Below are 25,239 nucleotides of genomic sequence, written 5' to 3' on the forward strand. Positions count from 1 at the left end.
AATTCAGCAAGGACACATTATTATCACATTTCTTGAGCATTAGAATGATTTCTGAAGGATCAAGTGACTGAAGACTGGTGTAATGATGCTGAAAATGTAGCTTTGCCATCACAGGAATAAATGATACTTTAAAAATGTAATAAAATAGAAAACAGTTGTAATAAGGGTAATACTTCACATGATTACTTTTTTTCAGAATTTTTGATCAAATAAATGTGAGCATAAGAGATGAGCATAAGCAAATTATTTTAAAAACATTAAAAAATATATTATCTACCACAAACTTTCAAATAGCAGTGGGTATAAAAATTTTAAAATATTAATTAGGTAGGGTTGTGATGTCCCAACACACACACACACACACACACACACACATATATATATATATATATATATATATATATATATATATATATATATATATATATATATATATATATATTATACACACACATACACACACACACATATACACTGTATATGCCATTGGTTATTTTTGCCTTACAGTAATGACAACTTCGGAGAGATTATTTTTAAATATTAAATTTCATGAGTCACCCATAACCAATTGAACACACAGACACATTTTTCTTATGTTGTGCATAACTGTCTCTTTTTTGGATTTTTATTTTCTTACAAACCAGGAAGGTAATGTTAGTGTTATGTAACAGGCTGTACAACACAACGAAAAGACATAAAAAAAATTATACAAACATGAACAAATAATACAAACAACTGAAAAAGCAGCAATGGGCCGACATGAACCCCGTGTTTTCACATTTTCCAATTTACATAGCAAGCATTCATTCAGACATCGCCATTGGCAATAAAGCGGGATAACTAATGCGAAATGTACACTCAAGTATGTCATATTGGCAACAAAATAAAAATAAAAAACAACTCAAACAAATGGATAGATATGCCTTCACAGAGGGTCCTGTAAGTCTAGATACAATCAGAAGAGAGTTGATTTTTAGTTGTTGTTGTCATTTTTTCCAGCAAGGGCTTACAAATGTGCAATCTTAGTCATAAGAGAATACAAAAAAAATGGCAATAAGTCTAGCATGGAGTAAACAATCTATTAAAAACAAATCACATTCCCAGTGTAAACACCAATCCTGGGATCAGGTATCCGAGTTAGACGGCTTCAATTCTCACGATTCCTCATGAGTTCAGGCACATCAACCTGATATAAACAGTCCTTGCTGTTGAACAGGATGTTGAATGTAAAACATTTAAACAGTCCTTTCCATTTTCTTGTACCTGCCACCATTAACCACCATCTTACAATAAAGTTTGTGAGTAAACGAATGGGCTTATCAGCACACGTGACTTCAGAACAGAAGACAAATCTGAACACAACACGTAAACAACGTCTAAAGCAGTGAAGCATGTTAAACATAAGACAAGAACTCCCACAGGTGATTGACCTTAAATAATGGGCAGCGAATGATGCAAAGACAACTGGCACAAGCATTTGGCCAGAACAGACACACTAATACAGATATAGCTTGATAAATCTCTTCTCCAGCTCTTTTTCGAGTGCTTTGGGGGTTTGTTTATATGCATCCATTCAGTTAAATTGTGTACTTTTGCCACAATTTAAAACAAAAATTGATATTAGGGGTATGATGGGTCAGATAGAGAGTCTCACTCCATTGATGGTTACAGTTATATCTGTGTATTGACAGAAAAAGAAAAAAAATTCTAGCCATCCGAGACATTTCTTAGCTTCTTGTCTTTATGTAGACATTTTAATACACTAAACACTGTATCTACTGTCATTTGTGAATAAATACACAGCTATAAAACCAAATTTTTTTAGCAGATTTTGTAAAGCGAGTAAACAAAGCGATGAAATAAACAACAGTAACACTGAGTCTCTTCCTGATCAGGAGATTTTGCTGACATTTCTTGACGTTGTCAGTGACACAGGTCTTGGTTATTTCCAGGTTGATTTGTCCGTTGCAAGTCTTAAGAAAAACACTAGTATAAATCAAGGGCTGTGCTATGAATAGGTGGTTTTGTGTTGCTTCAGTCCAGTTTTATTTCTGAGAGAAAAACAGGCTCCCAAAGCAAAAAAAAAACAAAAAACAGGGGGTGATACATAGATTTAGATGTGTGAAGAGACAGAAAAATAATGGGGAGCCTGCTGAGCGAGGGAATTTTATGAGAAAGACTAAAAATCGCCCACCAGTGTCCGAAACATAAAGTGCAGGCAGTGTCTCTGTCTCTGGGGATTATCATCACCATCCTTCTAAATGCAACGAACACAAAAGTATGTCTGAAACATGCAGAGATCAATGAGCCGGTGCAGCAAAACAATGCTAAAATCCTCAACGCCTCAGCACTGAAATTTGGTTGATAGTGAGGAAGATGATGCTGATATCCTCGCGCGAGTCTCTTTTTACTCCACCCGTATGAGCAGGCCGTACAGGAGCGTGCCTCCTTTCTCCTTGGTGATCCACTCGATTTCTGCATTGCTGAAACGAGGGTCAAGGGACTCGCTGATCCCCAGCGATGTCGGCCCCACTTTGTACGAGCCTGGCCGCACACACACCTGGAAGCCAACCTGGGCCTGGTGACAGCGGAGGGAACGTGGGTCTCGGAATCTGCACAGAAAAGTGTAACCGTCATCATTTTGTATTAAAGTTCCACTATTATGCTATTTTAAAGGTTCCTAATTGAATTTTGAAGGTCTCCTACAATAGGTTAACATGCATGCAAAGTCAAAAAACACAAATTTTCTTTTTACCTTACATGCATGTAAACCTATTGTAGGAGAATGTATTTTTCTTATAATATACAGCATCACCTCTTTTCTCACAGTGTCTGAAACAATTCGATAAAGGATTCAGTCTCTCTAAACCCCTGCTTTCTGAGAACCTACTCTGCTCTGATTGGTCAGATGGCCCAGTCTGTTGTGATTGGTCTACTGCTTACAGCACGTTGGAAACAAAACAGCCATTACCATAATGTGAATTTCAGCTCTGAAAGCTTTCTAAGCACTTGTATACACAGTGATATGAACAGTAGGGATGGGTACCGTTTAAATTTTATCGATACAGATACCGCTAATCAATACCGGTACTTATCGATACAGTTATCGATACTACTCTCTACAGTTTGGTGCAGAAAGACATGATTTGAAAGATGCTGAAAGTTATTTTATTAATGCTGAACTTTAGTACTGCAGTTTACAAATGCCTCTAAGCAAACAGAAATTTTAAATAAAAAGGCTCTTCAGAGTGAGAGAGAGAGAGAGAGAGAGAGAGAGAAAGAGAGAGAAGAGAGAGAAAGAGAAGAGAAAGAGAGAAAGAGAGAGAAAGAGAGAGGAGAGAGACAGAGAGAGAGAGAGAGAGAGAGAGAAAGAGAGAGAAAGAGAGAGAAGAGAGAGAAAGAGAGAGAGAGAGAGAGAGAGAGAGAGAGAGAGAGAGAGAGAGAGAGAGAGAGAGAGAGAGAGAGAGAGAGAGAGAGAGAGAGAGAGAGAGAGAGAGAGAGAGAGAGAGAGAGAGAGAGAGAGAGAGAAGAGAGAGAGAGAGAGAGAGATTTCCTCAGCATACCACAGCTAGGGTTAGGTATTGTTTGAATTTTAACGATTCCAATTCTGCTTATCGATTCCTAATTTTGATTCCAATAAGGTATAAAGAAGCATAAAGAAATATAAAGAAGCGGTAACACTTTATTTCGATAGTCCACTTTAGACATTTTCCTAACTATAAGTAACTTTGCAGCTACATGTCAACTAACTCTCATTGGAGTATTGCTTAATATGTGCTAACACTTTATTTTGTTGGTCCCCCAACAGACATACTACTGACTATAAGTAACTTGGCAACTACAAGTCAACTTATTCTACTGACCCTAAACCTAACACCTAACCATAACCTAACAGTCTACTGACAGTCTACTAATACTCTAATGCAGGGTTTCTCAAACTCGGTCCTGGAGGGCCACTGTCCTCCACAGTTTAGCTCCAACCCTGATCAAACACACCTGAGCAAGCTAATCAATGTCTTCAGGATCACTAGAAACTCACAGCTAGGTGTGTTTGATCAGGGTTGGAGCTAAACTGTGGAGGACAGTGGCCCTCCAGGACCGAGTTTGAGAAACCCTGCTCTAATGAGAGTTAGTTGACATGTAGTTGAAAAGTTACTTATAGTTAGTAGAATATCTAAAGTGGATATCGATCCTGAGTCCTCATCCTTTAGAAGAGCAGATTTGCTTTCACAGCACAAAAAAACACTTTCCCAGGCCTCAGCTACAACCACAGTGTTTGAGGGCGGGTCAAAGTAGATGTTGTTCATGGGCAGCCAATGAAGACCATAGGCTGGCATTATGCAAATTTGTTACAATCCTAGGTAAGTTCGTGCAGGAAGTAAGACTGGAATTACTGATGACCCGTTTCAGGCAGTTCAGAATCGGTTCTTTCTTCCATTTATCATCCGAAAATGCATAATATGCGCACTTTAAAATTAAATTTCTAGACAATCATGTTATGTTCTCTCTAGACTTGCTGTTGACTTACTGCACTTTTGGGGCAAAGGCCTCCAGGCCAGAGTAGCGTATTGTTGGAGAAAGCTGCACACGGGGAATCTCTCGCTCTGGCGCGCTGTTCTCTTCGGGCTCCCCGTAGCTGCCGTGACCCTCTGTCTTCACCGGGGAGGAAGAGAAAATGGAGGACGATTCTGCTCAAGGGAAAACAGAGAAGCTCAGCCGTGCAAAAATATTCTGATCTCCTTCTAATTCACACTTTCATGCATTTCATTATCAGATCAACAAAAAACTTGGCTGTTACTAACCTGACAAGAGTTGGTTGTGGTCCAGGATGCGTCTAAGGGAGCCGACACTAGTGCCGTGGTACGCAATATGCCACTTCTTGAAGGCATTGGAGACTTCACAGTGGGTCTTGATCCTGTTAAATACAGATGAGAGCTATTACGTAAGCAATTGACACTAAATAATTTGCACATTATCAGAGCTTTATTCCTGAATTAAATAAAAAATAACTGACTGGAGTGCAAAGCGGCACCAGCCGAATGGTAGAGCGTAGTCTCTGGGAGGCTCCCCTCGCTTGTAATAGGCCTCATCGCCCCTTAATTTGTGACAGGACTCACAGTAGCACAGGTTGTACTTAGCATCCTCATTAAAGTAACCATCTGAAAAAGAGGATGAGGTGGGATATGGAGACAGTAAGACTTTTAGTAAATATACCGTCGGAAACAATCAGAAAATAAGCAGATCCACATTAATTCTGCGCCCATAAAGGTTTATTGGTGTAATGCAGTCGTACCGGGCAGCGTGAGCAGGTCTTTAAATCTAGAGCATAGCGCCTGATACTCGCACGTCTTGTTGGGGTTGACCTCAGGAGGAGGCGTCCAACAGACACTCTCCTTTATACCTGCCACAAACAGACAGCACACATGTATGGGTAAAGCAGAATGACAACTAAAGTCACTGCAAGACATGAGGTAAAAATTTCACGCACCATCCACCATATCAGCCTTCTCCATGTCGGCCTGACAACGCATGTCTCCTCGTTCCACGCCATCCACCGGCACGTGATTTGTCACTATGGTCACCTAAGAATACAACAACAACAGGAGACAGTCACTTCCTGTGAATCTAAACAAAGCTTTCATAAGGAGGCTATTATGAAAAAATATATATATAATAAATATATTTAGAACAACATATTAACATAATATCTTATATAACCAGATATTATTGCAAATAGTAAATATATTATTAATAACAAACTGTTATTAATAATAACAATGTTTAATAAAACTAGTATTTTCTGACAAGAAAAACATAAATAGAAATATTATAAAAAGTTTTTATGAAATTACTGTGAAAATGTTTGTAGGGCAGATACAAATATTGAATATTATTAGTGCAGTCAAATCGCATCTAACGTTAACGTTTGTAAATATGTGTGTGTGTGTGTGTGTGTGTGTGTATGCATGTAAATGTATATATACTTTATTTACTTTTTATTATATATATTTTTTATGTTAGCAGCAATTACCTGCGATTAATCGATTAGACAACACTAAATATTATATAAATAATCAATAATAATAACAAAAAATTAATTAAAAAAATATACATACTTTCTTGACACTTACTTACAATTACATTTTTGCAATTAGTAACTTTTTTGTTATGGACCTTTAAAAATGTTGGCAGGGAAAGTAAAACATGAAATGTCATATAAAGAGTTATAATAATAATAATAACTCAATGTTTCTTAAAAAGTATATATTATTTACAAAAAGACGTAAAAAAAAGGGGCCTGTGAAAATGTTGTCAATCAAACAAATACAAATATTTTATGCCTGTTATTTTGGCAGGGGAAATAAAACCTTTTTGTTGAGGCCTAATTAGTAAAAGGATAATACAGTTATAGGTTCTGACCTGTTCACACTGGCCGTAAAGGTCAATGAGTGGGTAACAGGGGCTCGGGATGTCCTGGGCTGCTACGCCCTGATCCATGCCATTAACAAACAGATGGAGACAACCACTGCTGTCCACCAACAGCCCTAAAATTGTCCCTTCAGGACAGGTGTCCAGATTAGGACCATAGTTCTCACAAATCTGAGGAAAGAAGAGAGAGAATGAGGTTAGGAATGATACTAATACAGTAAAGAAATTAGAAGGACATTAAGCACACAAAAATCTGAAAATAAAATGAAAAACATAAATATGAGAGGAATTAAGTAAAACAAGAAAAAAAAAGCAAAGAATCAAAATAAGGATGTTAGGGATCCAAGGGATGTGACATCACCTTCAGCGAGTTGTGGAAAACAGAGTCTCGTTGCAGCAGCCAGACTGAGCGTTTAAGGCAGCAAGCTGTGGAAGGAAAGTTGAGACGGTCTGGAGAATGACCAATCACACCCAGTGACAGGGAGGACGTCCATGATGGATTCAAACGGTCTATCTGAAACTGAGGAAGCGATGGAGAAACATGACTTTCCCGATTGCAGAAACTTCCATTTTTATAACAGATATTTTTCACAAATTTCCTGGGAAGAGGCAATTTTGTTCTCTTAAACACATGGAATGGAAACAATGCTTTATTCTCATGTTTTATGAGATTTTCCAATTTTGCGCACAAGTTCAAATTTGCAACTTTGGATGGAAACATAGCTACTGACACAGTCTCTCACTTCCAAACACACTCACACACAAACACACACCTGGAAGAGCTGCTGGCGGGGCAAAGCTTGCGCTGTGACCAAAAGTCCCTGGTTGTAGCTGGACACCCGAGCAGCAGTCAGGTTCTGATTGGACAGCTGGATGTTTTTTCCATGGTTCTCTAAAAACGTCATGATCGTGGGCGCCAGTGGAGGCTCATTCTCACACTGAGTTGGCCAAGAAAAAAAAAAAAAAAAAAAAAATTCAAAGTGAGATCAAAATACAACCGATTAAGCTTCAAAATATGATGGTTTGAGATGGCACACCTCTCTGACAGGAGTGCTGTCCTCCTCTCCCTCACTGCAGCTGTCGGACGAGAGCGAGGGAGCTTTCACGCTTTCCGAATCCTCAACTAGCGTGGAGCTGACAATGGACACGGCCGTCACCTTTCCATACAGGTCCAAAACAGCATATACGTTCTGAAACATGCGGTATAAACGTGGGTGAGCAGAACGTACAACTGAAAAATCATGTTCTCCACTAACAGATATAGAAAGATACTGGTACCTTCGCCACTGCAGTGGCTGCTGGTCCCATATCTTCTCCATCAATGAGAATGTGCATGGTATCGTCGCTGCATCTCTTCACACCGACACGATTTCCCACCTAGATTACGATAAACAAAGACGGGATGTGTAAGAGGAAGCAGATACCCATCATTCACAAATTCACTGACTCATCCACCCCTTGTGTGTTGGTTTATTAAATCTTTTGTGCAAATGACTATAGTTTCAGCTATGAATAACAGTTTAGTACTTTTATATCTGATGAACATTTTAATTCTGCACATTATAACTATAATGATAACTACATTAGTGTCCACACGTTCTGTTTACTCTTATGTGGTCTGCTGCCTTCAATTTTCTGTTATTATCTTTATAGCTGGGAAGTGGACTCCCCTATTCTCATAGACTTAGAATAATTATTGGCGTGAACGGGCCTTAAATATCTTACCGTGAGCCGATCTAGAGAGCAGCCGTAGTTCTGTCTCTGCAGCACTCCGTTGCGTCTGACCTCAGAGCCGGCGAGGACCCAGGTGACCTTTGACCTGAGCTGGGTAAGCGTAGGCGAGAGACCGCTGAGAGGGCAGGACGGTAGGTCAGGGGGCTGCAGGGTGGTCAAACCCACATGAAGGGAACCGGACCATCTGTCATCTACCTTGTTGATTTTCACCTAGAACAACATCAGGACCATATATGAATAAGACCATTGTTGGTAACACTTTACAATCAGGTTCTATTTGTTAACATAAGCTACCACATTAGTTAATACAAACTAACAATGAAAAATACATTAACACTTTATTTTACAGTGTCCTTGATATACGTTACATGTAGTTATTATAGTAATAAATTATGCATAATTACATGCAACTAACCCAAAACCAAATGCTAATCCTAACTATATAGTAAGTACAGTTTATTTATTAACAAGTTAATTAATATTATTCAGTACTTAAATGTATTTATTATGTATAACACTGTAAAAAATTAATTAATTAATTAAAAGCACCTTAAAATATGTAACTAAAAGTTTAAACCACAACTACTTCAAAAGCGTTTCTTAATCTTAGCAAATGTTAATTTCAAACATTTATTAAAACACTATAAAAAGTTGTATCTGTTAATATTTTTTAATGGACCTGAGCTGACATGAACTAACAATTGTATTTTTAGCAACTAATGTTAACATAGCTTAATAAATATTGCTCATTGTTAGTTAATGGATCAACTAATGTAAACTAATGGGTTACCACTTTTTAAAAAGTTTTTCAGCTGTAAATCAAGCATGTTCCACATCTCACCTCAAACAACTCATCCGTTTTGAGCTCCTTTGCACTAAAGACGATTCCATGAGCATATCCCCCGACCCTCAGTGCTTGGCAACCGTCTCCTAATAACACCACATTCTTACCATGTTTGGTGTGCAGGCGATGAGCAACTCCTGCCACTAGAGAGTGACAAAAACTGTTTACAACTCGTACTGCTTTCCGACACTTGGCATGAATGTTAAGACCTGATCTATAACGCATTTTAAAATGGTTTCTTCAATCTTAATAAATGACTACAGCCTCACAAGCAAACAAATACAATACCTGGGGAGTGCATGGGTAAGCTCTTCTCTGTGATATTACTGGTGCACAGACTGTTATCCAGCGGGCCGGAAGAACTTGTAATGGACACTTGCACACACTGACCATAAAGATCGATCACAGCAAAGACTTCTAAAAAAAGGCAGATGGAAAGAAAGACAAGAAGGGGGACAGAAGGGAAAATGTTACTAAGTTCTGAAACAAATTGTGCATTGAAGGATTTATTCTGCAAATGTGTTTCTATCATAGTTTTTATGAGCAGGTCTTTTTATCGGATCAAATAAAAAATATTCGCCTCAACTGAGCGCCTTCATTTTTGTGTGCATTTTTCATCCAGCGCTTTTTAATGCGGTAACCCAAAATTTGCATAAAAATCGGTGGATGGAAACATAGCTACATTTACATAAAGTTAGGTGAACTAGTTCCCTTGAAAATTACCTGATGGCAGCCCGGTACATGCTACACCCTGGTCGAGCCCATTGATGAAGTAATGCAGGTCTCCAGAAGCTGTACGCATCATTCCGATCCTGGAGCCTGTGGTCAGAGAGTCCAAGTCACAGCCGTAGTTATTCCTCATAGTATTCCCATCCTGCATGATCGCTGTGCCACTACAGAAGAGAAAGAGCAAAGATATATATAAGGTATCAGTCTGACAAAGAAAGGATTTTAATGCTCTGTAATCTGTATAATGTGGAAATCCATTAAATTACTGCTCACCTCAACATCCATGTGTCATAGTCAATGTCAGTCATCGTATTAGGGAACTCCAGTTCCTCTGGTCTGATCGCTGTAACTCCTATGCACAATACAAAAATCAACAACAGGTTCTTATTCAGATCCGGGCTACATTTTTACATTTTTTGGTTCCATTAATGTTTCAGAATTGGAAACCATTATTTTTCTACCGATACAGACAGAACATCAAACGAAACGACTCTGAAAGTGTTTCCCGCAAAACTAGTTCTAGTCGTATTCCTGAACATATGAACCAGTAACTTTCAATGAATCTAAGATTTGTAGAATTTGTTGGTAAATGAGTCGCATTTCTTTAATAATAATCATTCGTTAGATTTATAAAGCGCTTTTCTCAGCACTCAAAGCACTTAACATGGAAGAGGGAATCTCCTCAACCACCACCAATGTGCACAATCCACCTGGATAATGCAACGACAGTCATATCGCCACCACACACCAGCTTATTGGTGGAGAGGAGACAGAGTGATGAAGCCAATCAGTATATATGGGGATGATTAGGAGGCCATGATGATGGACAGAGGCCAACGGGAAAATTTGGCTAGGATGCCGGGGTTAAACCCCTACTCTTTTTCGAAGGACATCCTGGAATTTTTTATGATCACAGATGGTCAGGACCTCGGTTTAATGTCTCATCTGAAGGACAGAGCTTTTTGACAGTATAGTGTCGCCATCACTATACTGGGGCGTTAGGAGTCGAACCCATACAGACCACAGGGTGAGCACCCCCTGCTGGCCTCACTAACACCTCTTCCAGCAGAAACCTAGTTTTCCCAGTAGGTCTCCCATCTAGATCCTGACCAGGCTCAACCCTGCTCAGCTTCAGTGGGCGACCAGTCTTGGGCTAAAGGGTGATATGGCTGCTGGCTTAATTGAATCAGTGGTGTTTCTTTAGTTAATGAGTGATTTTCCTTTAGTCAATTAATGGTATTTCTTATGCGAATCAGAGGTATTTCTTTAGTAATTCAGTAGTATTTCTTTAGTAACTCTTTAGAAGTTCCTTAATGAATCAGTAGTATTTCCTTAGTGGAAGGGCTTAAGCACCCACAAAAAAACACGAGATATTCTCCTTTCATTTTATCCGATCAAAAAAATTATTTATATTCGGGAACCTGTCTGATTGGTGGATCTCACATCGGACTTTAGCTCAGGCATTTCAGAGGGTCATAAATACACGCAATTCTACTGTTATATTAAGTATTACAACATAACCTGACACAAAAGCTTATGTTTTCTGAGAGAGAGTGAGAAGAATTGTCTTTCCAACAATCATGGAAAGAATGTGTGATTTAGTTTGGTTGGTAATCACAGGCGGTAGGTGAACCAACTCTAAACATTAATTTCTTTGTTGCATAATAGTTTCAATTTGCGTGCGCCGCACAACCTACACATCACAGCATAAACGCTCCCGATAAATTATTTGTTATTAAAGCATCTACGTTCATAAACCAGTGTTAATTTGAACAGAAAAAGCAAGCATACTGCATGCGGGAATTGACGTGCAGAGCGCTCCTTTTGTAATCACTAAAAAACTGTCACTTTTACTTCATTGCGATCTCACAAAGTTCTGTTATAATAAATGAAGCTGACTGCACAATGAATCTCTTATTAACATAATGTCTGACACCTGGTCACTTCATGAGTTTTCTCTGATCGGCTAGCTATCCGTTTGTAAAAAGACCAGGTGTAAATGGCCTCTGAAATGCTTTCGGGACGGATTTAAATCCTATCGATCAAACCACTTCAGAAGGTGGATTGAGACGCATTCCAGACAAAACTGGACAAGAGTAAATGCATCTGGTTTACTCCTCCCAAAATGTAGGGGGCATGTTATAGGCTATATGACATGTTATTATAGCCAGACATGACAGCACTATTGCAACACGCATCTCCCCGGATGAGTATATCTTCAGCAAGCCGACGCGCAAACTGCCGCAATTGAAACTAAAAGCAAGTCACAGATGCTCAACACACAATCATCTTCATTAAAAGTAGTGAGACTAAATGATCTTACCAGTGCTGATGCTGCTCCTTCTCCTATTGTGGTCTTTGATCTTGAAATTAGCTGATGATAAATGAAATGCAGCTCATATCTGTTGCTTTCGTTGATGTAAATTTGCATATAGCGCGGGAATTGAAGATCAGATCTATATTCGTTTTGCGAAGACACTATGTCTCCAAGTGTAAATGAAACCATTTTAACAAATCAGATAGCTATCCGATCATTAAAAATGTATGAAGTGACCAGGTGTAAACAGGCCCACAGTCTCAGACACGCAATGGATTGTTTGCCAAATCTGTTTCGCCAATATGCTATTTTCTTTACAGAGAAAACTGATCCTAGACCAGCAGTTATAGGCAGCTTTTCCCTCTAAAAGCAATCAGAAGCAGCAGCAGGCAGTGGTTTGAGTGAGAAAATTCCACGCTAGACTCAAGTCTTTAGTAAATTATTGTTTCTTTAGTGAATCAGGGTGTTTTATAAAAGCTCACCTGCTTCAATTGAGCCGGACCAGCGATCCACCATTTTCTGAATCACAATTTCAAAGAGCTCTCCATCCCGAAGGCACCTGTTCAGTGAGACACACAAACATAAAATATTCATTTAATCGATGTCTGATCCATTAGGATGAACCAGCATGATCTAAGAGCACTTAAAAGAGATCATGCTAAAACAAAAGTAACCTGTTTGAAATGACGATGGCATCATTAAACTCGCTACGGCAGTTCTGCCTAAGTGCCGTTCGGCCACCGTTAGTGATGACTGCGTTTGTGCCGTGCAGCTGATGAAAGCGCAGGTCATTGGTAGCTGAACCCCCCGAAACTGAACATGGGCTACCAGGAGACATGGCAGTAGGGCCCTCAGAACTGTCATCAGGCAAGGGAGGGAGATCGGCTAAAAGAGAGAGAGAGAAAGAGATTTTTTACTAAAGGCCTGTACTTCAAGGTGTCTACCATCCTTTCATTTCGGCTCCATCCTTGTTGCTCTCACCCATATCATCCATGATAGTGGCCTGAGCAGCCTGTCCATACAGGTCCACCACTGCATACACGCTGGACGGAACATTCCAGGCCGCGGGACCTTGAGGCACTCCGTTCACAAAGAAATGCAAACTCCCATCCTCCTTTCGGACAACTCCCACTGTATCTCCAGCCTGTAAACATTCACATGAGGCACGCCAATATAAAATCCTCTAGAGCAGTAACATGGCGCTTCAAATAAGGATTCTATCGATTACATTGTTGCACGTGACTGTTAAAAAAACGTATTTGTCATTGATTCATTCATTCAAGAGATTCGTTAAAAAAACGTTGATTCATTCATTAATGAAACAAGTGAAATCTTATTGAATTATTTATTCAAACCGATTTTTTTTTTAATAATTCATTTAGAGTCATTAAACATTTTAAATAGACTGCATCAATTGACATTTAGTCAGAACCTATTTTGTTTAGTTGTCTGGGAGAATCGTTATCTGTTTGAAACACAAAAAATATCATGATTCTCAATTTATCCAGAATCGTACAGCTCTACTGCCTCTCAATATTTTCGCCAAACAAAATTAAATTTACATATTACTACTCTTGCATCCTTTTTTTGATTATGGTGTGCTTCCACACTATGTTAACATGTTTACTGAAATAGAGACTGACATAGTCACAATTGTTTCTATTTGGGCTGAAACAAACAAACAAACAAAAAAATGGTCACTATAAGCTTGTTGTGTAAAAAATTATAATAATAAAAAAAGGTTTTCCCAAAATTCTCCTTTTGTGTTCCACAGAAAATATAACAGCATATCGATTCGGAACAACATAAGAACGAATAATTGTTCATTTTAAGTGAACTTTCTTAAAAAGACTGAAAACAGAAGTAAAAAGATTGAGTAGGGCTTCAAACTCACTTTTAAACGGTCTAAGTTGTGCCCGTATTCATCAAGAATTGTAGTTCCATTGTGCATGACACCATTTCCTGTCATCATCCAGGTTCCTGTGGACATAACATTGAGTTAGATTAGATATCTGCCAGTGACAACACTCATGAATTTCATGCTACAGGTAAGGTGGCCTTGACTCATGAGCACTTTATTCAGTGTAGTAACTATGGCAGTATCTTACCTGAGCGAAGGTTGGTCATGGTTGATGGTAGCTGAAGATATGTGGGGTTATGAGTCGTCACACCAATTTCTATAGAGCCTGCCCATTTGTCCACCATTTTATCGATGCGCACCTGGAAAACCTCATTGGAGTGCAACGGACGGTTGCTAAGCACAACGCCGTGGTTGAAGTCGTCCGTCGCACTGCACCAGAGATCAACATTTCATTAAACTGCCCCCACAATGCAGTGCCCCTATTAATTCAGTAGGTAGAGATCAGTTCATTAAAATATTTTTGGATTAAATGAACTCACTGAGGCCGTAAAGCAGTGCGGCCATCACTGATGATTGCAGCCTTCTGCCCACAGTTTGCATGAAAAAGCAAGTGGTCCGAGACATCAGGCTCAGGAGTCAATGAGAGAGCAGGCCGAGGGCGGCCCACGTCAGGTGACAGCGCCCTCATGATGGCATTGTTGCGGCGTAAACGATCACTATGGTTATGGTTGTGGACAATGGTGACCTTAACTGCCATGCCATAGAGATCCACCACTCCATACACTACGCCAGGGGTCTGATTGGCTGCAACGCCTATAACATCATTTTGCAAAAGTATTTTAGAAAATTCTGAACTAAATGTGAATCTCTTATTGCTGAGATCTGAAGTGCTACTCTCACCTTGATCAATGCCATTAATATAGAAGTGCAGAGCTCCACTGGCTTTCCTCATCAGCCCTATGTGATCTCCCTCCTATAAAAGACAACGACATCTTGAGTATTAGATTGCATGAGATGAACATAAAACTCACAGATCCAGCAGCCAACTTACCTGGAGTTCATCCAGGCTGAATTCACAGTATTCTCGACGAGTCCCCTTCCCATTGGTTAAAATCCCACAACCACTCATCATGATTGTGCCTTAAAGACAACAAGAATGTGTTGAAAAAATGTGATTTAATTATTACCTTCTATGTAGACATGCTTGATAATAAAGAGTGTACCTGAGCGTAAATTGGTCATTGTTGCAGGGTAGTCGAGATTATTTGGGTTGTGAGTTGTCACTCCAATCTCAATGGAACCAGACCATTTATCCACCAGTTTGTCGATGCGAATCTGAAATAAACAAGTGAAGGAATATAATTTTTGAAGGATCATTGACTTGTAAATAAATAAATAACATACATATTTATAGAAATTCTTGTTCTTTGCAGAAAATTGAAGAAAATAGTGATTAAAGACTATTCTAACTTTTGTACTAAATAATAATTTTTGTAATAAATTAATAAATTAAATTAAAACATAAATCAATAAAGCAACTTTAATGAGAAAGTCTTTTCCATCCCTTGATTTCAATCTTAAAAGCTATTTCAATAATACATTTTAAAGTAAAAAAAAAACTTTAAAGCTCAGCGCCAGCCAATGCACGAAAGCACGTTTGAATTTAGCAGTTGATCACGTGATGCACTGACCATTCTATTCACATCGGTGTGATCGTACGCTCCAGGGACCAGCCAAGACTGATCACACCGGTGTGATCGTACGTGCGAAAGGGTTAAGGCTAGATACTTAGATATTACATCAAGTAATAATTTAACACTTTCCCAGTACTTTTAATACTTCTGCGTATAATTATATACATACAGTTTTTTTCCACAGAAAATACTCCTAAAAATATCAGAACTAACACCTGTATAATAAAGGCTCTCATCACATTTAGAATGCAAAGGCTCATACCTCAAACATTTCATTGTGTCTGAGTGGCCGATTGGTCATGACGACTCCGTTATTGAACTCATCCAGCGGCCTCCTTCTTTCTGCTGTCTTATTATTGTTGCTTAGTTTGATCAGCGTGCCACACTTCTCATGGAACAGCAGTGCGTCATTGGTCGTCATGCCGCCAGCGGCCACCCCCAGTCCCGCTGCCCCACCAGAGCTCCCCGCTGGGCTGCTATTGCTGCTACTGCCTCCGCCTGTCCCTCCGCCACCAATGCCACTATCACTTCCTGTTCCTCTGCCACCACCGTTACTTCCTGTGCCGCCCCTCGAGGAGTCAGAGCAACCTCCTCCACCTCCCACCCCCAAGTCCTCTCCACCCTCATCCTCCGAACGATACAGAGAGACAATGGCATTGTTGAACACATCAAATAACTGATGCTCAGTCAAAACTGTGTGGACAACAGGGAAAAAAAAGAGCAAAAGATAGAGTGAATCACAATGACATCACAGATTAACAACGATTACTAACTTAGGCTGGTTTTAGAAGTGACGTACCACTATCAGGCTCAAAGTTGTTTGGAAATTTGTCCGGCCGACTGTGCGTCCTGGACACCTCAGGCACTGATGAGCAAAGAAAACAGTTCATTACAATTGGGCCGATGACATATTAGAGTGTCCATGATAAAGGAATGGAAAAATCTCAAAAAGAAAAAATTCATGTGCCAGATTCTTAGAAATGAACTCTTTTTTATTTATGTTGGTTTTAAGAAAAGCTTTAATAGAATGACCCTAAAAATGTCATGTGGTATATTAGGTGTAACCATCATGTAAAATGTAATAACACATTTTCCTTACAACTTGAATACATGCTAGTGTACACATCGGAATAATAAATTTTCAAAAGGTTTTTAAATATACACTACGGGTAAAAAGTTACGATTATTAGTGTATTATTTATGGAAGCATGTTTTCAACATTGATAAGAACTAAATCAGCATATTAGAATGATTTTTGAAGGATCATGTGACACTGAAGACTGGAGTAACGGCTGAGTATACTGGAGTAGTATGTATATTTCAAATATAATGAATTTATTACTAAATACCATATCAAATATTTGGAGTGTCACAATGCATATTTCTGCATGTTTCAAAGCACCACATGACTTAAATTTTTTTTATTTCTATCGAATAATAACAGGTACTTCCACCAGTAGTTCTAGGAACTATGAAAAGGTTCCTCCGGTGCAAAAGAAGACCCCTCCATCACTCGATAATATGTGGTCTAGCTTTACCTTCCTCCGCGGATCCATTCATCGCGGCTGTTGTAGCAGCAGCTGCAGACAGCATGATAGCTCCAGCCCTGTCATCATGGCTATGGCAAGCATCTACCATCATGGACACCGCTTGCATCGACACCATCTCATCCTCCGCCTCTTCATTCTCTTCCGCTTCCATTTCAGGTGGTGGTTCGCAGCTTACCACAGTCACTTGGGTACACTTCCCATAGAGGTCCACCACGGCCCACAAACGAGAAGGAAGTCCACTGGCTGCTGTGCCGCAGTCCTGCCCGTTCACCCACAGGTGCAGCTCTCCTTTCCCATTCCGCTGGATCCCCACACGGTCCCCTTCCCCAAGCTGGTCCAGGTCGCGCCCGTACTCCTCCAGGACTGAGCGGCCGTCCTTCAGCACAGAACACCCGGACACGATCCACGAGCCCCCCTTCAGCCCTGTGGCACTGCTGGGAAATTCCAGACCGGCTGGGTCCAGCGCAGTAACGCCGATCTCTATAGAACCGCTCCAAGAGTTAACCTGGACCAAAGAAATGCGAGTTAGTTAAATGCTAGTCAAATTACAGTTAGTTTTTCCCAACTAATCAAGCATCTTCATTGTTTTCTCACTTTATAAATGATCTCAGAACCATGGAGCAGTGGTTAGTGCATGTGAACATGTTATGTTGAGCCCTGGTTCTCATTTGAGTGGCACAAGTTCAAGCCTAGCATGCAACATATTATGATACTATGTCTTGTGATCCTATGTGCCCATGTCTTTCCATCTTTGGTAATTGACTAAATCAGTGACAACAGTAATAGCGTAGATAAATAATAAATAGTATTTATATATAACTATGTAATAACAATGCCTTTTTCAGTTCATTCATCAACAAGGTATCCTAGTTTTGTTGTGACCTGAGCAGCTTATGTTTTTATAAAACACTGGCTTTGAAATTAACATTTGAACTGTTATTAATGTTGTAGCACAAAATGTCAAAGTTGCTGCCTGTGTGCGGATGCTCATTGCCATTATTATACTGCTTGTTAGCTTCACATCCACTTTGCAGCCACCAGATAGCTTAAATTAGACTGTAATATCATCTTACAAGTTTCATAATAATGAAACATAGATTTGATGTTCTCTCTGCTCTCAAATTCTTCTCAGTCTGTATTGATTCACATATATTTGAACACCTAATTCAGCATATAAGAATGATTTTCAAATACTTTTGAATGGAAGTGTATTTATTTATATATAGTAGGCTATATTTCCCCTTAAATAGAGCTATATTGAGCAAAGACAATTGTTTATATAGGCTATGATGTAAAAAAACAAAGAAGAATCTTGTTTACAGTAAACCACTATTGAAGTCTATGTGACTCATATTTCTGTTCAAGAAATTATATTAATGCCTCTCTTGAAAATTGTGTTATCGGAGCTATAAAAGCTGTCTAAATCATCCTTTTAGTGGCGAGAGTGGGACTACTGTTTTAGACAGAAAAACTTTGTTATGAGTCCACCAATGTGTATCCTGTGTGTGGAGTTAGCTTCAATGGAAAAGTACTTTGTGGATGGTTACTATTATATTATATGAAAGTTACTGGGGTTATGAGCATTACATGGTTAACACAGGAAAGTCGTCTGGCTGCTGGCTAGAGCTACATGATTCTGGATAAATTGAGAATCAATCTTTTCACTATTCTCCCACGATCCTGAACAGACACCTAAACAAAACAACATGTCATTTACTAGAGGTGTTCTGACAAATGTTAATTGCTGCAGTATATTTAAAATGTTTAATGACTCAGAATGATTTTTTTTTTTTATCGGTTTGAATAAATGATTTAATGACTTACTCAAAAATACTTTTCTTGTTTCATTACTGGATGGATCATCGTTTTTTTTAACAAACCTCTTGAATTAATAATTCAATGACAATTACATTTTTAACATTCACTTGATTCACATGATGGCATAATGATGTAATCGATACAATTCTTATTTTAAGCGCCATGCTACTTTCAAAAGGTGATATACTTCGTTTTGATCGCTTCCGATTCCAGTTTTGACTTTTATCCCAGGTCTTCTGAGATAAGTTAATATGAATATTTGTAACACAGAAATAATGATACTATGATGCTAAAAAGACTGTTTGTGAAGCTGTTTCATACCTATACATGATAAATGCTCTCTCAGGCTCAGCGCAGCGCCTTAAAACCTTGCAGACATCCATTGTAAGTGCATTACTGTACAAGCCATTCTTGTTTGACCTGTTATTCTTGTAGGACCTATTATGTTTTTTCACATTTTCAAATTTCTAGTGTGTAATGTTGCTGTTTAAGCATGAAAAAGGTCTGCAAAGTCACAAAGCACAAAGTCAACTCTAAAGGGAGTAGGCCTAATTCTCTATATCAGTAAGCAAAGCACTGTTTCTGAACTCACTGAAATGCTTTGATTCTAGTCATTAATTTTCTTCCGCGAAGGTTTTTTTTATATATTTTTTTATAACTCATCTGTTTAAATGATATTAACTGTGCGTTCACACCGCAGCCGGAGAGAGAGGCAAAGTTCGCTCTCGCCACCCTGCCAACAACGCCGTAGAAAGATTTGTGGATTCCGACGCTCTGACGTAGATCGAATGCTTGGTCTTTTTTTCAACTTTATTTAAAGGGGCCGCAAAGCAAACAAGCATGTTGATTGTTATTTTTGCAGAATGACCAAGAAGGGTATAAGTTAACCTCATGGAATCTTTTAAATGTGAAAGTAAGAAGTTGATCGAAAGGAAAGAACTTAACAATTATAGTGACATGTTTGCAAACTAAATAAACCAATTAAAAGCCATTTATGTGGTGTATCTTTTCCGTTCATGGTTAAGTGCTAATCTAATTTGCATTCCCGCTGAAAAATAAGCGTTCTAGCATGAAAATGTTGCCTAAATAGTGTTGCGCGCCTTCTTATCAAATTCACATGATCAACCTCTCCTCTATTATGCTTGGGAACTAATGTGGTCTGCGTTCTCTGGAATCCTCTCAAGCGGAGGACTTCTACATTCCGATTGGTTGCCGCCGAACCGCGTCATAGCTCATTACCATAAAATTGACCTGACTTCAACTCTTCTCGCCGCTCTCGCTTTTCAAGACGCGACGCTCTCACACGGGCGGCGGTGTGAACGCACAGTTAAAGTTCTGCATAAATAAGGGCGTGGCCACTTGAGTGACAGGTGGATTGCCGCTGCTGTCACTACTAGCTGTTTGTCAGCTTTCTGTTAGCTGTCACATCACCTCAGCTAATTCCGCCTATTTGCCCATTTTCAGTTTATCAACAACAATAAAAAGACGCACGGTGACGCGCTGCCAAGATGGCGTCGGCCGGCTCCGCCCACTTTGGGCTTCAAAAATGCTCTTCAGAAACCTACAGGTGACGTCACGGACACTACATCCATATTTTTCTTTATGTCCAGTCTATGGTTGAAAATCGCAGTTATGGCAAGAGGTGTGACATTTCCAAAACATGCTCAAAGCAGTTGAGTTGACCAATCACAACACATTGGACCAGCTGACCAATCAGAAACGAAGAAAAACAAAATAATGACAATTGTAACGCTTGCCGTAAAGCAAGTCAAATTTGTAGTTTCTTATGTCTCATTCGAACTACAGAAACGCTACCCAATCTGGCAGACTTGCAAGTGCCTTTCACCCTGTTACGACTTGATGAACCACTGATACGATTTTGGAAATATTATTTTAAGGTAAAAAAAAGTTCTTTAGTGTTGCTTTAATCCTAATGTGTCTGGCTTCCAGTGTCATTCGCTTCCATTAATTTTTAGCTGTAAAAACATCTCATTATGCTGCTTGATCTTGCAACCTGGTATTTCTTACCATATTATTTCAATGTAGTGTCCTAATTATAATTATAAACATGCTGGTTTGTAGCGCAAACTGTTTTACAGTTTACGCATTTTTATATATTTTTCTCGTTATTTCCCTATAGCGGCTAGTAAATCGAAAGTCTTGCACATTCACAGAAAACACCTTAATTCCTCGTTGAAAAATAAGGTGGATAGAGACTCTCGAACTAAACAGAGCGTTACTGACAGACTGAGAATGGAGGTGCGGCAACAATGAACATTCAAGCATGAAACCCTTTTCTAGCAGACCAGACCCACATGCCACAGATGCAGTTAATAAAGCAACATTCCATTAAACAAATCTCCATCTCACACTGTTCAGTGAAATGTTGTCTCTAGATTTTGCTTCATCACTGCATTCCAAATGTCTTTATGTTTATGGTATGTAGGTTGTCAGTTGAGCAGGGCCGTGTGTATCTGGGTTAAGGCAGGCTGAGAAGAGGGACAGGTGGCATTGAATGTGATAAACGTATTTCTCTAATCTGGTTACATAAGTGACCAGTAATCTGCTTCATTGTCATTTTCCCCTCTGTCTAGAAGTGATGAAACAGAAAGAGTGAAAACAAAGGAAACAGGAATAATAATCATAGCACAATACGAATATTTTTTTGCTGTGCAATTCCTTTATGAAGTCTTAATTTCTAGCTTACAGTAGGCCTACAACAAATACAAACAAATGAAATTAACAGATTTCCGACTGTTTGCGTTAACTTAGGAGATAACCGACTATGAATACTAGCCAAGACAGATATTTTTAAATAATTCTGTTTCTGTGTGTATCTGACCGTTTAAGCGCAATATGCCGCTAAAAATAACTGAATTCGGGATTGCATGCTGTGTGAGAGGCTTTCTGTGCACGCGCACGATTAGGTGTGTCGCGTATCTTGCGATGCATCGTAAAATCTATTGTATTCAACAGCAATAGGTAACAAAACTATCGCAACTTCTGTGCCGACGTTATCCTGATTTTAATGTTAATGAATTTGGAGTATTCTAAACAAGCGATGGTCAGCAACTTTCCTTAACAGCCTTTCGTCACTCGTTGCAAACATATGACCTTCTCTAAAGATGCGCTGTTGCCTGACAGCACGCGCAAACAAGGTGACAAAGTTTGCCATTCTCAGAACAGTTCTAACACAATAAACACCTTTTATTGAGACCCTGATTGCAGACTTCTTATCAGCCAGCTGTGCATATGCATATCTGTGCTGTTATACAGAGAAACCTCACAGCTCGAGCTATATATACTGCAGCTTTTCTTACTTTTTTACAATTAAGATGAAATATCTATGTATACATTTATCTTAACACGGTTAAAAGGCCACCCAGAGTAGTTTTGGTCGTTCTTACTTCTTACATTTTTCCTAGATTTTGAATGAAGTTATTGGTGTATCATGATTACAAAAACACATGCTTAGAGAATATGTTGAGTATTAGGTTATACTTATTTTCACAGAAAACTTTCTGGAATGCTTGCCATCTGTTCACTGTTACATGATCAATTAAATTATCTTACACTGACCCAATGTGTAAAAACACGATTTTAATATTTAACACCATCTTCTCTGGTGGTCAAAACCATAAGCTAATTTTAGGTGAGAAACAGCTTAATGAAAAGTCCATTGATAACACTACAAACAACATGAACTAAATGCTGTTCAGCCATCTATTGAAATGTATTAAGAGGGATAAAAGAAAGATATCCTAAATTTAAAAAAAAGTTAAACATTTTTACATGAATCCGCTGTCTATCAGCCTTGTGAAACAATACTGACTGAGAATTTGCAAACAGGGAAAATCAAATAAACTTTTTATCATTATGAAACTTGTATGATGATAATACAATCTGATTTAAACAATGTGCTAGCTGCAAGGTGGATGTGAAGCTAACAAGAAATATATTATGACAATGAGCATCTGCATACAGGCAGCAACTTTCACATTTTGTAACATTAATTAAGAACACCTCAAATGTGAATAATTATTTATTTTTTTTAAACAGAAGCTGCATGTCACAACAAAACTGGAATACCAAAAAAAAGGCATTATTATTGCATAATTATTATATATAAAGGAGTTTTATGTATAGGGTATTACTGTTGTCACTGAATTTGTCTCATAAAATGGAGGGGGAAATGATTATAATTTGTAGGGATGATGTGTTTTATCTTTGCATACTTTGTAAACGAAAAAATAAATTAAAATAATACTAGTCTAAAATTCATGGCGCCTGAGAGAAATATTCTGTGTGGCCCCCTTCTCCCCTAGTACCAATGAGTGGGCCCTTCTCTCTTCACAGGGCCTGGAACAACGATCCTACTTGTTCTCTGTCACCATGCTCTGCTTGTTTTGGTCATCTCAATTTTGTAACGAATCACCTGAGCGATCAGTGACTCACTCATAACACTGTAAAAGATGTAACCTGCTGAAAGGGTCACTGAACAAATCAGCGAGCGAATTCAAAGGAATCGATTCCCTGGAATGAGCCAAAACCAGTAACGTTAGCTAACGGCACATCAAACGGTGTGTATATGTTCACATGGGCTTCCGATGGAACAAATATAGTAGTATTTCCCCCAAAAATATGCGGTATATATCCAGACCGTTGTGATCATTAACAGATTCATCTCGTTAACCCGATGACAGTCCCGGAATAGCCAGGCAGGACAGCATCCAAACATCAACAGCACTGACAAACCATGACAGCTCACTGCAAACCCGCAGCACACGCACGTCCTGAGACATCCACACACCTAAACACCACACATGACCTATGAATAAGATCTGACAGACCCTCATGCTTAAGTAATGAACCACTGCAGACGACATGACACACACTCACACCCTTTTCTCGATCTCGATCTCTCTCTCTCTCTCGATCTCTCTCCCCCTCTCTCTCTCTGGTGAGACATGCTTGTTTACCTTCTTGTCGATGCGGACAGTGAAGACATCGCGGTCCCTCAGCGGCTCCCGACTGAGGACCAGGCCGTGATTGAATTCCTGTACCGGCTGATTTCGTTGAGCGGTTCTGTTGGAGTTCGACAAACCGATCAGTTTTCCGCTGCGCGGATGCAGCTCAGCCGCCATCTTCGCACGGGCGGCGCGGTGCACGACAACCAGCGTCGTTTTGCGACAGTAGAGTGCCGCGTGTGGGCAGTTCGCGCTTTGCTATAGGTGTATTTTTTGGCATATCAGTGGCATTGATACTACATTGTTTTAAACACATAACACGATTTTTAGATAGGCCAGCAAAAATGAATTCTTATTTTTAATTTAAATAACAATACAGAAAACAAGCAAGGGCTGATAAAACTGGATAAATAGGTTATATCACAAATACATTCTCAAACGTCACAGGTCACAACATTACAAAAGAAGTTACGTTAGTGGTAAGTTAAACAACAGGCTCACTCGAAGAACTTCATTGACGTTATATTATATAAGATAACATAATACTATATTATATTGACGTTAACAACTCTATCAATGGGAAGCTTTACTTGGGAATTGTTAAAAGCCGAGTTTTCCTAAGGAAATAATTTGAACAGAAAACGGATAACCGTATAGTTCCCAGAAAACTAATGAATCGATTGTTGATATTACTAAATAACCCCAATTCAAATTTATGGGCACTATATTACGTTTGTTAAAAAAAATCCTCTAGATGGCAGTGGATTACAGATAAACTGATTTATGAAGCTCATGTAGCCAAAACATTAGATGGGGGTTTGACCACCAGGTGAAGTAGCCTATTGCATGTTTAACTATGATGAAAAAAGAGACATAATAAATAAATGAACAATTTTAACAGTGTAATTTCCTCCACAACAAACAGTTCAGGGAAATATATTGTGAGCAGACTATTTTTAACACGTGTTAAGCGGTAATGTTATCAAATTATACAAAAAGTGTCAAAATATTATTTAATTCTGTGTATTTATACATACAATTCTAGATATTAATTTATCCATTGTAAAATAAAGGAGTTAAGTTGAAAAAGATTTTTATTTTCATCATAGATTCAAAAAGATTTGCTCATCAGAGGATTTATCAGACTGGCTTCATGGAATAATAAATTAATGAAACTGCATATTTTATTGATTTTGATTTATTTTGTTCACTGAAAGATCTTCATTGATAAACATTCCATTTGAGATGTTTTTGTATCAGTTCAATGGGATTATCCTTTGTTCAATCATTAAATGA

At 38.8% G+C, this 25,239-nt stretch overlaps 1 protein-coding gene across 4 annotated transcripts; it reads right to left on the bottom strand.

Moving 5' to 3' along the window:
- Positions 1-585: 585 nt before the first annotated feature.
- neurl4 (neuralized E3 ubiquitin protein ligase 4) lies at positions 586-24,164 on the bottom strand. 4 transcript variants are annotated; one of them, XM_082151701.1, is made up of 30 exons: positions 23,956-24,164; positions 17,147-17,663; positions 16,408-16,473; positions 15,871-16,301; positions 15,138-15,249; positions 14,966-15,054; positions 14,815-14,887; positions 14,454-14,727; positions 14,162-14,343; positions 13,948-14,033; positions 13,035-13,197; positions 12,728-12,938; positions 12,536-12,612; positions 12,060-12,110; positions 10,010-10,088; positions 9,731-9,900; positions 9,296-9,424; positions 9,005-9,150; positions 8,155-8,373; positions 7,708-7,806; positions 7,467-7,619; positions 7,203-7,367; positions 6,791-6,949; positions 6,421-6,600; positions 5,489-5,582; positions 5,294-5,401; positions 5,015-5,159; positions 4,803-4,915; positions 4,529-4,688; positions 586-2,612 (listed from the first exon to the last, which is right to left on the bottom strand). In XM_082151701.1, the coding sequence occupies exons 1-30, from the start codon at positions 24,118-24,120 to the stop codon at positions 2,408-2,410; spliced, it is 4,821 nt and encodes a 1,606-aa protein (XP_082007827.1). In that variant the 5' UTR covers positions 24,121-24,164; the 3' UTR covers positions 586-2,407. The 4 variants fall into 4 exon arrangements, with proteins under 4 accessions (XP_082007827.1, XP_082007826.1, XP_082007828.1 ...); XM_082151700.1 differs by having other exon boundaries at positions 4,529-4,691; XM_082151702.1 differs by lacking the exon at positions 12,060-12,110.
- Between the last annotated feature and the right edge of the window lie 1,075 nt (positions 24,165-25,239).

Source organism: Leuciscus leuciscus, assembly GCF_965113295.1.
Source record: "Leuciscus leuciscus genome assembly, chromosome: 21".
Lineage (NCBI taxonomy): Eukaryota > Metazoa > Chordata > Actinopteri > Cypriniformes > Leuciscidae > Leuciscus > Leuciscus leuciscus.

What these genes read in the sequence shown, in the direction of transcription:
- neurl4 (XM_082151700.1), bottom strand. Translation starts at nt 24,120, where the DNA reads ATGGCGGCTGAGCTGCATCCGCGCAGCGGAAAACTGATCGGTTTGTCG. An exon ending in GACACAATGAAATGTTTGAG is followed by an intron (nt 15,250 to 15,870) that starts GTATGAGCCTTT and finishes TGTTTATTTCAG; the next exon opens with ATTCGCATCGACAAACTGGT. An exon ending in TATGACACATGGATGTTGAG is followed by an intron (nt 9,901 to 10,009) that starts GTGAGCAGTAAT and finishes TCTCTTCTGTAG; the next exon opens with TGGCACAGCGATCATGCAGG.